This window comes from Microcaecilia unicolor, chromosome 1, assembly GCF_901765095.1.
Source record: "Microcaecilia unicolor chromosome 1, aMicUni1.1, whole genome shotgun sequence".
Lineage (NCBI taxonomy): Eukaryota > Metazoa > Chordata > Amphibia > Gymnophiona > Siphonopidae > Microcaecilia > Microcaecilia unicolor.
Window position 1 is genome coordinate 198,969,412 of NC_044031.1, and position 13,986 is coordinate 198,983,397.

The 13,986-nt window shown below is 44.2% G+C and overlaps 1 protein-coding gene across 1 annotated transcript in view; it reads right to left on the reverse strand.

Annotated features, from left to right (window-relative positions):
• The window catches only part of CUL1 (cullin 1), a 331,942-nt gene that overhangs the window by 153,455 nt on the left and 164,501 nt on the right, over positions 1 to 13,986 (reverse strand). The window contains exon 7 of the mRNA XM_030203694.1: positions 4,343 to 4,506. Within this exon, the coding sequence (XP_030059554.1) occupies positions 4,343 to 4,506 (164 nt within the window). The remainder of the gene's footprint in view (positions 1 to 4,342; positions 4,507 to 13,986) is intronic.

Consider the following 13,986-nt stretch of genomic DNA (forward strand, 5'->3'; position numbering starts at 1 on the left):
CAGCGGGGCCAGGTTTGAGGGGTTTCGACAGACACTGGAGAGCTCACTAAATCAGATGTGTGGGCTGGTTCCAAGAATTGAAAGCTAACCTGGCGAGGGTCCGAAAGGATGTGCAAGACATTTTAAAGGATATTAAAGCTGAAATTGGAGATTTGGGCACCCAAGTAGGCGAGATGGAGGATGGGCTTGATGTGCTTAAAGAGGATATTGGAACACTTCGTGAAACAGTGTCTACGGATAAGTTGGAAATTCAGCAGTTGAAAGAACAGATGGAAGATCTGGAAAACAGATTTCGAAGGTGTAACCTGAGATTTAAAGGGATTCCTGAAACAGATCTCTTCAGTAATTGTGAGGCAGTAATTCAAGAGTTTTGCTCTTATTTGTTAAACCAAGCAGGAGAAGAGCAGCAAGTAGAGCTACATATACAGACAGAACATCGGCTATTTCTGTTTGCGGTATGGCTTACAGTGGTCGGCAAATCAAGGAAAGTGAAGACGCTGGAGGAAGCATGGACAGCTATACGGACTCTGGGGTGCATTGAGGTCCCTGAACTAGCTAATCAGGCTGGGTCGTTTGTGGAACCCAGAGCGGACTCTGCATGGCAGCATGCTGTTGGCAGAGGAAAGAAATCTTACAAGCATGTGTCTTGAGGAGCGTCCTCTATATCACAGAACAATTGAAGGTCGAATTGAACATTGCAATTTATCATCATAACAATGTGTGGTTTTGTTTTTTTTTTGTGGGGGAGGGATGAATGTGTGTTGGGGATGTTTTTGATAATATGGGGCGTGTTGAAAGTTTATTGGTTATTCTGCGCTTGAAATGGGTTTTTATAAGGGTGTGATGAGTGTTGTGAGATGCATGGGAGTGGGTATGGATCGACTTGGGGAGGGGGGAAGTGGAGGATGCGAGTGGGGGAGGAGGCACAAGGTGGTATGTATTGGGGGTGCCTCGGGAATTTAGTTGGTTGAGGTATATGCCTCCTGGAGAGTGAGCTTATTCCTCTGGGGGATGGCTGATCTGTTGGGGAAGAGATCAGCAGACACGAGGGGAGGGGAAGGGGATTTGGGTCGGGGTCAGAGGGGGGAGGGAGTCAACAAAAGGGGTTAATAAGGGGTCTGCTTCTCTGTGCAATTTGGGTGGGAAGGGGGAATCTTTAGTGGTAGGGACTTGGAATGTAAATGGCCTGAATAATCCATGCAAGCGTAGTATGGTTTTTAAGGAACTGACTAGACTGAAGTGGGATGTGGTATTCATGCAAGAAACATGCTTAAGACAGCAGGATGCTGATATGTTGCATCGGAAGCCCTTCAGGGAGGTGGTGGTCCATCAGGGGTTAGGGGCTAAACGGACTGGGGGACTGGCCATTTTACTTAGGCAAAATTGCGGGTATCATATACAGAAGGAGTTTCGTGACTTGTGTGGTACCTGCAAAAAGCTACGCATGGCTACACAAGGTCAGGAGCTTACACTGATTAATTTATATGCCCCGAATGTGGGTCAGCCATCATTTTATCAAGTATTGCTGGGGAAGCTTCAGGGATTTGTGTGGGGACAGGTGGTGATGGGAGGCGATTTCAATGTGGCTCCTGATGCTCACCTAGATCACTCGACTGGTGGTGGGCATTATAGTGGTCCCAATCGCAAAGCATTATTGCAGTTTGTACAGCTTTTAGAAATAGTAGACTGTTGGAGATTGCTACATGGAGTGCAACGCAATTACACTTTTTACTCCCATGCCACTCAAACTTATACTTGTATAGATGGGTTGTGGACTCACAACGGTGGCTGAGGCCCAATATTGGTAATATACAAATCTCAGATCATGCTCCAGTGTGGATTAAGCTTAATGGTATAGGTCATTCTGGGAGGCGGGGTTTTGGGGGAATTAACAAATCATTATTGGGGAAGAAGAGGGTGCAGGAAGAGGTTAGTTATACTACATGTGAATTTTGTCAGTTTAACAATAATGGGGAAGTATCTGATGGGATTTTATGGGACGCTTTTAAAGCAGTGGTGCGGGGGACCTTAATAAAATGGCGTGCATGAACGATGAGAGAACAAGGGCAATATTCACTAAGTTTGCGTACTAGGTTATTGCGCTTAGAAAACCAACATAAGAGGACACCTACTCCACAGATTTGGGAAGAACTGAAAAAAGTGAGAGGGGAATTGGCTCAACTTCAGATGGTGGAAGTAGATTTTATGAGAACTAAACTTAGGCAGCAACACTGAATTTGCTAACAAATTGAATGCAATGTTAGCTCGCTATCTTCGGGCTTGGAGAGCGAGGTTTAGTATTCAGAAGATAAGGGATAACAAGGGCTATTGGCAGTATATAGACTGCGATATTCAAAAATGCTTTCTGAAATACTATCAGGGTTTATACCGTGAATCAGACAGGGCATCGGTCACAGTGATAGCTCAATATTTGGACCATATCCTTTTAGAAACTCTTAATGAGGCAGAGAGATAGCAGTTGGGAGAGCCCATCAGACTTGGGAAGATACAAGGGGTTATAAGGAGACTTTCAAATGGTAAGGCCCCAGGGCTAGATGGATTTACGGCAAGGTTACAAATGCTTTGTGGGGGGAGTTAGGGGATTTGTTGGTAAGGGTGGGTAATGGAGTCCAGGAGGGCAATGGATTACCACCTTCTATGTCTGAGGCAGGGGTAACAGTCCTACCGAAACCGGGGAAGGATCCCAATGTGTGTGGATACTATAGACCTATTTCTCTTGTGAATGTTGATGCAAAGATCCTGGCTAAGGTGTTAGCCAACAGATTGGCCAGGGTATTGCAGCAATTGGTCCATATAGATCAATCAGGATTTATCCCAAGGCATCAGGTAGGTGATAATATTAGGCGTACTCTTCATTTGATTTAGGAAGCACAAGAGTTTTTCACCGGGTGTCGCGCTGTTGGCCATTGACGCAGAGAAGGCTTTTGACAGAGTCAGTTGGCAGTTTTTGCAAGAGGTGATGCATCACATGGTCTAGGATCTAAATTTGATACCTGGATAGAGGCATTATGTGTGGCCCCAAAGGCGTGTCTTAATATTAAATGGAGGATATACATCATTTTTCCAGCTGGAAGGGGGACTAGTCAGGGATGTCCCCTATCACCCCTTTTATTTGCGCTGTATATAGAGCCCCTGGCAGAGTTGATATGTCAGCACCTGGATATTCAGGGAATTAAGGTTGGGGGGGGGGGGGGAGCATCGCATAGCCATTTTCACGGATGATGTGCTACTTTAGATTAAAGACCACGGTCTGACATTACCCATAGTGTTGGAGGTATTTCAGGAATTTGAGAGGTCTGAAGGTCTGAAAGTTAACACGGATAAAAGTTAAATTTGGGGGATCTCTCTATCCCAACTGGAGGACGGTAGATTGAGAACTGCTTTTGCATTTAAATGAGCACCTCATAGTATTCTCTATTTAAGGATTCAAATCCCAAAGAACCTGGGTAGGGTCTTTTGTTTGAACTATGGCAAGATAGTAGATCAAATTCGGGTAGAATTGTCCAGGTGGAAGGGGCTATGGCTATCATGGTGGGGGCACATTGCAGAGGTGAAGATGAATGTGTTGCCTAGGTTGCTGTTTTTATTTCAATCTTTGCCTGTAGAGATACCGAAGCGGGTGCTTCGGTGATTGCAGGGGTCCTTTTCTCAATTTATTTTTATTGGGGGGGGGGGGGGGGGGGCAAATGGCCCCGCTTGGCAGAAAGGGTCCTGTGGGGGGCTCCTGAACTACGTGGGAGACCGATACCTAATACTGAATAGTATTATTTGGCGGCCCAAATGCGTTTGATTTTAGACTGGGAGAAGGGGAAATCTAAATTGGCTATCCGGTACAACACTTAATGGGAATATGGGGAACAATAAGGAAAAGATAGGGAACAATAAGGAAAAGATGGGGACAATTAGATTGAATGTCTTCACTGGCTTCGACACGGTGGGAACCAAATTTTGGGGCAGGGAGGAAGAATGTTACATTTATCTGCTGGGAAAAACTAGGATTGACGTGTTTTAGAGATGTTATACTGGGGGTGGGGGGGGGGGGGGGGTAGTGGCCTTTTAAACTTTGCGCTCCATGTATGCTCTTCCTAAAGGGGATTTTTTTTTCTCCTATTTGCAAATTCAGCATTATTTATATACTTTCTGTTGGCAGCAATTTTTCTCTTCCGCAGTAATTATACTTTGTGGCTACATATTTCGCTGCATATAGTTAGTATATATTTTGAATTTTGCTAGCAATTGAGATGTACAACAACATTTGTTGAAATAATGTACTGCAGCAGATAACTGGATTCTATTTACTACTACCATTTTTTAAAAGTACCTTTTTCATGTATTCTGTGACTGGGTTCTGCTGTAAGAATTCAGTGCTTTCTCGTGTGTAGAACCGCTCTGTGTCAGCCAGGAACTGGGATTCAAAGGATTCTTTGTATACGGTTAGTGTAGGACCTTTCGCAAATGCATCATCTTCATTCAGGCCCAGCTCAACTTAAAAAAATAAAGTATACCCAGAGTAATTATTTTCATGATTTACAGAACATTAATAGATTTTAAGAAAACAAAAGTCTATCCAATAAATCTCGTCAATGTGGACCCATTACACATGAAATAAGTGCATCTAACCCCCCCCCCCCCAAAAAAAAAGCCCTATAACAATAGTTAATTGCAATCCTGAAGGCACCTAAACATGGATTATCACCTCTCAACTAAACAGGCCACACTACTAAACTGAAAACATATACTTGCTATTTTGATTAAAGGAATAATCAACATGGATTTCAAACAGTAATATTTAGATTTCTAACTCCTTGCTGCTTAAATCTGTAAATATTTGCAAAGCATGGAAGCATAAATTCAGTATGACCCGATTCATCTTGGTCCATTGATAAAATCTACTTACACATAGACTTAAGCCATAGTATTGACAAACTATACTGGTCAACAGGCATTACAAAATATGTTATTAAATCCTTTCTATGGTTTTCCTCTGGAGTGGCATTTCCAGATTCTACAGGTTTCATCAAAACACCTTAAGAAAATTAAGGGAGATCTACAGATATACAGTCCACTCACAGTGTGCTTACTTCCATCCTAAGATACTGGACTGTAGTAAATTCTGAACTAAAGATTCAAACTATTTTGTCCATCTGTGATCCTGTTCGAGAAGTGCCTATGATATACATATGTGCACACACACTTGTAAATACTGTTCCTCTTGACAAATGGACCAGTTTAACAAAGCAAGTCTCTGTGTAGATATGAAGCCTTCATTTTTAATCTAGAACATATCCACACAGAGACTAATGTAATAAGTTATGCATTAGAACAGTGCATTCAGCTTCAGCACACAGTGTTGTAAAACAAGTTTAAAAAATGGGGGGGGGGGGGGGGGGGACACCTTTACTCCCAATATAGTAAAATAATTGCATACACATTGCAGTGTTTAACCCCCCCCCCCCCCCCCGTGTTTTCTAGCGTTACTAGCCCTGGCTTCTGGGGGGGGGGGGGGGTTGAGTTGTAACCACATGGACTATGATGTCAGTGTTTAGCTTTGTTTATCCAGATGTTATGTCTTTTCTATGCTTTCTTTAATAAAAAGTATTTCAAATTAAAAAAAAAAAATTGCTGACAGGAAAAGCTGCAATATGTTGCCATTTTCTGCACTGGGTGGATTTTTCTTTTCTTTCCTTTCTCCTTTCCTGTCAGCCTCTCTCCATACAGTACTCAATATAAGAGTCATACCCTTCCCACCCATCCTGAGGCTATATGGTCCAGCACAGGGAGGTCCTTGACCACCGAACCTACTATGCTGTAGTATACAAATGCTCCTCCCACTCAGTGGACCAATAATTCTTACTTGGTCCAGGGGAGGTTTCCAGTACTATCCTCTTTGCCCTGGCACAACCTTGAAAAACAGCAGTTCCTGACCCCTAGCAGTGCATCTTAATGTACTGCTAGGGTCAGTGTGGAAAATAAGGGACGTGTTTCTCTTATTTGGCAAACCAAGCCTAACTCTGCATCCTGACACACCACTGGGACAGCTGCCATCATTTATCAAAATAGTGGTGCCGGAGGCAACTGGCCATCATCCTTGCTTCTCAACTTGAGGAGAGAGGGTCAGGGAGAAGGCATGACTGGCACCACATTGTGATGCCAGGTTGGTCCTCGCAGGACTGGAGGGGTCAGAAGGATGTCTGAAAAGCATCATTGAGGTAAAATAATGCTATGACCGTTTGCTCTTGTGCTGGAATTTTCACTCCTGCCCTGAGCTGGAATAAAGATTCAGCACTACAAGCCATGTAAACCCCCTCCCCCCCCCCCCCCCCCCCAAAAAAAAAAAAACCCCAGAATGACAATGATTTGTTTTGATAAACATCACGAGCAATTAAGGATTTGGTCTTTTGGGTGTATTTTACATGCCAATTACTCTATCCTTTTGTGCAATAGTTCCATTAAAGCAAAGTTATTCACCTGTAGCAAATGTTCTCCGACGACAGGACACAAATTTCCACAGATGACGAAATCACTGACGCAGCCCTGGTGCAGATGCTACTCAGTGTTCTAAATCTTCTAGAAACTTTTGGCAGACCTGACTGCACAAGCCTTCTCACCTGCCTGGTTCGTGCGGTACTTGCAGCTGGATAAAAAGCATAAATTAACTCCTAGTAGAGGTAGGAGGGATGTGGTAATCTGTGTGTTACTGTCCTACAACACCTGCTATTGGACATCAATTCACCAGAGATGGGAATCCCTAGCTACCAGGCTCACCAAAACAACAGGCAATGGTCAATAAGGACTTGGTTCTGGTTGGCCGTGCCTGTGTAACACTACTAAACATAAGAATTTCCTGTTATGAAGGTACAGCCTGAACAGAAGTGAATGAGCCCAGGAGGGTGGAGTTGGATTTTAGACTCCAAATTCTGCAGAACTGTCTGACCAAACTGGCTGTTGCATTGGGAATTCTGCTCAAGGCAGTAGTGAGATGTAAACGTTTGGACTGAAGACCATGTCGCAGCTCTGCAAATCTTCTCCATGGAGGCTGAACTCAGTGGATACCGACACAGCCATGGCTCCAACATCGTGAGCCATGACATGGCCCTCCAAAGTCAGAACAAAAACAAAAAGCTAGGTGGACTGTCAGCGAAGATACTTACCTGTATAGCAGGTATTCTCAGAGGACAGCAGGCTATATATTCTCACATGTGGCTGACGTCACCAGTGTCGCCCAGTGCGGAGCAATAACAAGCTCCTAATGTCTTTAAGAGCACGCACAGCGTCCCCACCATAGATGCACGAGAGCCCTCCTGGCCACCACTAGAGCGTAAGATCAACAGTTCAATACTTTAGCTTGAAAAAGAGGAGACAACTCCTGGGGGGGGGGGGGGGGGGACAGTTATGTGAGAATATATAGTCTGCTGTCCTCAGAGAATACCTACTACAGGTATCTTCGCTTTCTCTGAGAACAAGCAGGCTAATATTCTCACGTGGGGAATCCCTAGCTACCAGGCTTACTAAGGATATGAAATTTGACAGCCAATTGGAAATAGTACATTTCCCAAGGGCTACTCCCATCCTGTTAGGATCAAAGATACAAAAAGTTGAGAGGACTGCCTATAAGACTTAGTCCGTTCCCAATAGAAAGCCAGTGCTCACCTGCAGACCAATGTGTGCAGTGCGCTCTCACCAGGATGGGCATGAGGCCTAGAGAAAAAATATTAGTAGAACAATGGACTGGTTGATAAGAAAATCCAATACAAACTTAGGGAAGAATTTAGGATGGGTAGGAAGAACCACCCAGTTGTGGTGAAACTAGCATAGGGTGCAGGCACCACCAAGGCCTGAAACTCACTGACTGTACAAGCTGACGTTATAGCCACTAAAAAGATGACCTTCCAGGCCAAATACTTTGGAAAGAAACAAGCAGCTGAAAAGGAGGTTTCATCAGCTGGGTGAGGACATTGAGATCTGAGGTCACAGGTGGAGATTCGAGGGGGCTTTGTTAACAACAGACCCTGCATGAACCGTCACTAAGGGCTGTGCAGAGAGAGGCTTGCAGTCAACACGCTTCTGATGAGCTCTGACTGCACTGAGATGAACCCTGACAGAGTTGTCTTGAGACCTGACTCAGAAAAGTGGAGGTATTCCAAGGAGGGATGGTGAAGGGTGAGAAACAGAACTTAGGGGGACCTGCCCGAAAACCTGTATCATTTGAAATAACACCTCTTGGTGGAATCTTTTCTGGAAGCTAGCAAAACACTGAAAACACCTTCAGCATGGCGAAAGAAAGCAAACTGTAAGCTCTGAACATCCAAGCTGTGAGAACCAAAGACTGGTATGTAGAAGGGACCCCTCGTTCTATGTTATGAAGGTTGGGAAACATTCGAGTCTCCTCGGTTCTTCTGAGGACAATTCCAGAAGAAAGGGGAACCAGATCTGCCTGGGCCAATAAGGGACGACCAGGATCATGGATCCACAGTCTTGCTTGAATTGCAGGAGAGTCCTTCCCACTAAAGTAATGGGAGGATGCGCATACAGAAGACCAGTTCCCCAATGAAGAAGAAAGACATCCAACTCTAGTCTATCGTGAGCTGGAAGCCTGGAGCAAAACAGGGGAACTTTGTGGTTGAAATGACTAGCAAAAAGACTGATTGAGGGTGTGCCCCACTTCTGGAAGATCCCGCAGGCAATAGACATGCTAAAAGACCACTCGTGGGGTCACAGAACCCTACTCAACCCATCAGCAAAAGTGTTGAATTTGCCCATTAAAGAAGTGGCGTTGAGAAGCATTCCATGTCTGGATGTGCAGTGCCACACTAGCACAGGTTCCTGGCAAAGAGGGGGAGATCCCGTGCCCCCTTGTTTGTTGGTGTAGTACATGGCAAGCTGGTTGTCCATTTAAATGAGAAAAAATTGGTTGGCCAAACAATCCTTGAAAAGCTGCAGAGCATTCCAGATTGTCCATAGCTCCAGGAGATTGATCTGAAGCAAGGATTCCTGGGCTGTCCAAGCCTCCCGAGTAACTTCCCATGTGAATCCCCACCCTAAGTGGCACAGCAAAGCAGGGACTAGACTAAATCGTGTGTCACACAGATGAGATCAACCAGGTTCCCTGTGGCTCGAGACCATTGGGAAAGTAAGGTCAACTGAGCGGCTTGCATATGAAGATGCACTCTGGGAGTCACAAGAATGGAAGAGTCCATGTGACCCAAGAGGCACAGCATCTGCCGAGCAGTGACTTGCTGGAGAAAAGCTTTCACCTCTCATGTGTCCAACAGGACTCCAATGAACTCTAACTATTGAACATGAAGCAGATGAGATATGGGGTAGGGCAAGACTAAGCTGGGAAGCTCCAGCAGTCGAATAGTCCACGGCATTGACTGCTTAGCCCTATCCCACATGCTTTCCAGATCAGGGAAGACATGGATCCCCAGTCTGCGCAGTGATGCAAGACACTTGATGAAAACCCTGGAAGCCAATGCCAGACCAAATAGCAGCACCTGGAATTGGTAGTGCTGAGTCCCTAGAAGAAGCAAAGATCTTTCTTGTGTGCATGAAATATTAAAATATGAATATAAGCATCTGCTAAGTCTAGAGAACGTAGCCAATTGCGTTCTTGAAACATATGGAGAAGAGAACCCAAAGAAGCCATTCTGAATGTTTGACTAGATACTTGTTCAGAGCCCTTAGGTCCCGAAGAGAACGTAATCTGCCAGTTTCCTTTGGTACAAGAAAGTACTTGGAGTGGAAACCAAGCCCTTTTCTTGCACTGGAACGAGCTGGACTGCATGGTTCGATATAGGAGCAGCGAGTTCCTCTGCAAGCACTGGCTCATGCCAAAAACTACATGTTTGCACCCTCGGAGGGCAATGTGGACCGGCAGGTCGTCTGGAATGACACCTTGCACAGTGGCTATGCTCTGCTAGAGTTTTTGCCTCTGCGCGGCTCTGGCCAGTTGAATTCGTGTCTTCATATGAAGACAAAGAACACAGGCAAAGGGGAGATGATCAGGCCCTAGATACTGCATACACAAAAAAATGCATACGTTGCCTGAAACAGTTTGGTTGCACCAGTCACAGTGGTGAAAACCACTGGTGGCTAAATAAAAAAAAACTCTAAGGCGCCAAAATAAACAACACTTCAGAGACAAGAGGGCACTAAGCCCTTTCGATTCAGTCTCGAAGATACCAAACACAGAAAAGAAAAGGTGGGGAAAAGGAAAAAAAAAAGTGTGTGTGTTTTTTTTAATAAAACACAAATATCATGCAGAAAAATCAAAAGAGGCACAAATCACTCAAAAAAAAAACTAACACACCAGTTGCTGTGAGGAGCGTGACAGAAATGTATCCACTCCTCGGTGGATGGAAGAAAATGGTTGATCCTGTGCTTTAGTGACGGATGGGAGGGCACTTGCGCATGTGTGGTAGGGACAGTGTGTGTGCTCTTAAAGATATTTAGAGATTGCTAATGCTCACCACCAGGCAACGTCACCCACGTGAGAATATTAGCCTGCTTGTCCTTGGAGAATATGGGCTTTAATCTGCTCCAGATAGTAGGCTATGGACTCACTTGCAATCTAAAATGTGCAGTGCGCTTTCACCAGGATAAGCACGAGGTTTCAGGAAGAATGTTGGAAGGGCAGTCAACTGATCAAGATGGAATGCTGACACTAGCTTAGAAAGGAACTTAGGATGTGTACAGAAAACTACTCTGTTATGATGAAACTTTGTGTAAAGTGGATTAGTTACTAGGGACTGAAGCTCACTGACCCTGACCCTGCGAGATTGACTGCCACCAAAAACAAGACCTTCCAGGTCAGGTACTTCAGATGACAACTGGCTCAAAAGGAGCTTTCATCAGTTGGGAGAGAACGTTGAGGTCCCATGACACGGATGGAGCTTACATTGGGGGCTCTGTCAAATGCAAATCTCGCATAAAGTAAACAACTAGAGGCTGAACAGAGAGGGGCTTGCCCTCTACAGAATGATGCCAACTGCGCTCAGAGAGGTGCAAAAGGTACTCGAGCAGTTTGTGTGTAGGACAAGAGAAAGAATCTCGGGCCTTGTCCTCACACACCAGATGGTAAATCTCTTCCATTTAAAAGTATAACACTTCTTATTGGAATCTTTCCTGAAGGACATCAGGACCTTGGAAACACCATAAGGCAGTTGAAGGGATGCAAATTCTATACTCTCAACATCTCTCAACATCCAAGCCAGGCGGGCCAGAGATTGTGGGTTGGGATGAAGAAGAGACCCCCTCGTTCTGCGCGATGAGAGTCTGAAAACACTCCAATCTCCAAAGTTCTTTTCTTGCAGAAGAAGAGGGAACTATATCTGGCTATGCCAGTAAGGCGCAATGCCTTGGTCCTGCTTCAGATTCAGCAGAATCTTTCCTACCAGAGGGATAGAAGGATATGCATACAGAAGGCCTGTCCTCCAGTGAAGGAGGAAGGCACCTGACCCAGCTTGCCATGTGACCTGAGTCAGGAACAGTACTGAGGGACTTTGCTGTTGAAATGAGTGGCAAAGATTCATCGAGGGGGTGCCCCACTCTTGGAAGATCTTCCGTGAAATGCCCATACTGAGACCAGTTGTGTTGTTGCATCACCCTGCACAGTCTGCCAGACTATTTTCTTTGCCCTCCAGGTATGTGGGTCTAAGTACACTTGTTATCAATTCATGATTTAACAAATGAATGTGGTATAAAATACTTGATCCTGGTCTCTCTGTCATTTGTGGGACATTGACCCATAGAAGTCTGCTCAGCACTGTCCTTACATTCCAACTACTGGACTTGCCATCAAAGCTCACTCCAGCCTATCTCAATCTGTCTTGTCATATATGGAAAACAGACCGTAAACGTCCACCCGGAACTGGTCTCACATGCCAACTACTGGAGTTGCCATTGAAACCCTCTCCAGCCCATCCTAAACTGTCTGCCATATACAAACACAGAACGCAGAAGTCTGCCCAGCACTGGTCTTAGTTCTTCATAGACGAGTCACCATCTAAGCACCACTCGACACATCAACACACATGCACTCATTTAAGTTTTGCTTTTTATACCATCCATTTTCTAATTAGGGATCCTCTGTGTTCATCCACACTTTCTTGAATTCCGTCACCATTTTTGTCCCCACCACGTCCCTTGGGAGGGCAGTCCAGGCATCGACCATCCTCTCCGTGAACAAAAAAATTTCCTGACATTATTCCTAAGTGTCTAAAGAGAATCCACAAAAGGTGGAGAACTCAATAGATCCCTATTGGCTTTTTTTGCTAATAGTATTTTATTTTTTGCTTTATTTTTTGCATTATTTTTTGCATTATTTTTTGCATTATTATTTGTTGCATTTATATGGTTCCTTGATTTTTTTGATAATTTATATATGTTCCTCTTTTAGTATAATTTTAGCTGTATATTTTCATTATTTTTTATTGTTTATTTTTTATGCTTAATTTGTTTACTTATTGTTTGTTTATGTTTATAGACTCCTGATGTAGGCCCCTTCGGCCGAAACACAACGTTGTGTCGAGTCATTTTTTATGTGTTTTTATATCATCATTTACTTGGAAATTATTAAACTTTGGTTTTTTTAAACATAATTTGGTTCCATTCTTTGGACAGCCTGGCTCATATTCCCACCTTTTTTATTTTGCATTATTCCTAAGTGTACCACCCTGTAACCTCGATTCAGGTCTTCTATTTTACCATTTCCCCTTCGCTGGAAAAAAAATGTTTCTATATTAATACCTTTCAGGTATTTAAACATTTGATCGGTATCATATCTTCCCTATCCTTCCTTTTCTCTAGGGTATACATATTCAGGTCTTCCAGTCTCTTCTTATACATCTTTTGGCACAAGCCCCATACCATTTTTGTCACATTCCTCTGAACTGCTTTAAGCCTTTTTTGCATCCTTTGAAAGATACAACCTCCAAAAACCTGAGCCTCACCAAAAGACTTGTACAGGGGCATCAACACTACCTTTCTTCTGCTGGTTATGCCTCTATGTGGTCTAGCATACTTCTAGCTACAGTCACTGATTTGTCAGACAGTTTCATCACCTTCAGGTCCTCAGACACTATCACCCAAGATCCCTGTCCCTGACTGTGCATATCAACCTCTCAACTCCTAGAACATACGGCTTCCTTGGATTTCTACTCCACAAATGAATCATACTGCACTACTTTGAACTAAATTTTAACTGTCAAACCATTAGCTAACTTTTTTAGACCCCTTTTAATGTTGTCCATTCCCTCTGGAGTCTAGCAGGGCTCTAATGAATTCCAATCATTGAACTAATAGGAGGTGGGACCGGGTTATCTGCATTAAGCACCTTCCTTTGATTTGGTCTTTAACAGCCAACCATCTAGGTAGGGAAACACATGCATTCCCAATTCCCTGGGAGCAGACACAAGGCAGGACATGATTCTGGTAGTGGTACTTCCCTAGTCAAAATTTGAGAAACCTCCTGTGACTGGGATGTATCTGGATGTGGGTACAAGCATTTAAGTCCAGAGAGCATAGACAATCATTTGCCTGAATCATGGGAAGGAGGGTGCCCAGGGAGACCATCCTGAACTTTTCTTTGACCAGATTATTTGTTCAAGGTCCTTAGGTCGATAGGATAGGATGAAATGAAATCCCTCTATCTTTCTGGGCACAAGAAAGTACTTGGAACAGAATCCCTTCCCTTCTTCCCCTAGTGGAATGGGCTTGACCGCACGAGCCTTTACAATGCAAGAGTTGATGCTGAGAGCTGAGTTCTGATGTTCTCAGTGAGCAATTTGGAGGTTATCACCAAAGAAGGGTGGAACCCTCCCAGAATATTTGACCCAAACTATTTAAAGAACCCACATGTCTGAGGTTACAAGGAGCCACAATGCTTGAAAAACAATACAACCTCCTTCCCACTGGTAGCCTGTCTGGGAAGGAAACTTTTATGGCAGTTATGCTCTGCAAAAGCCA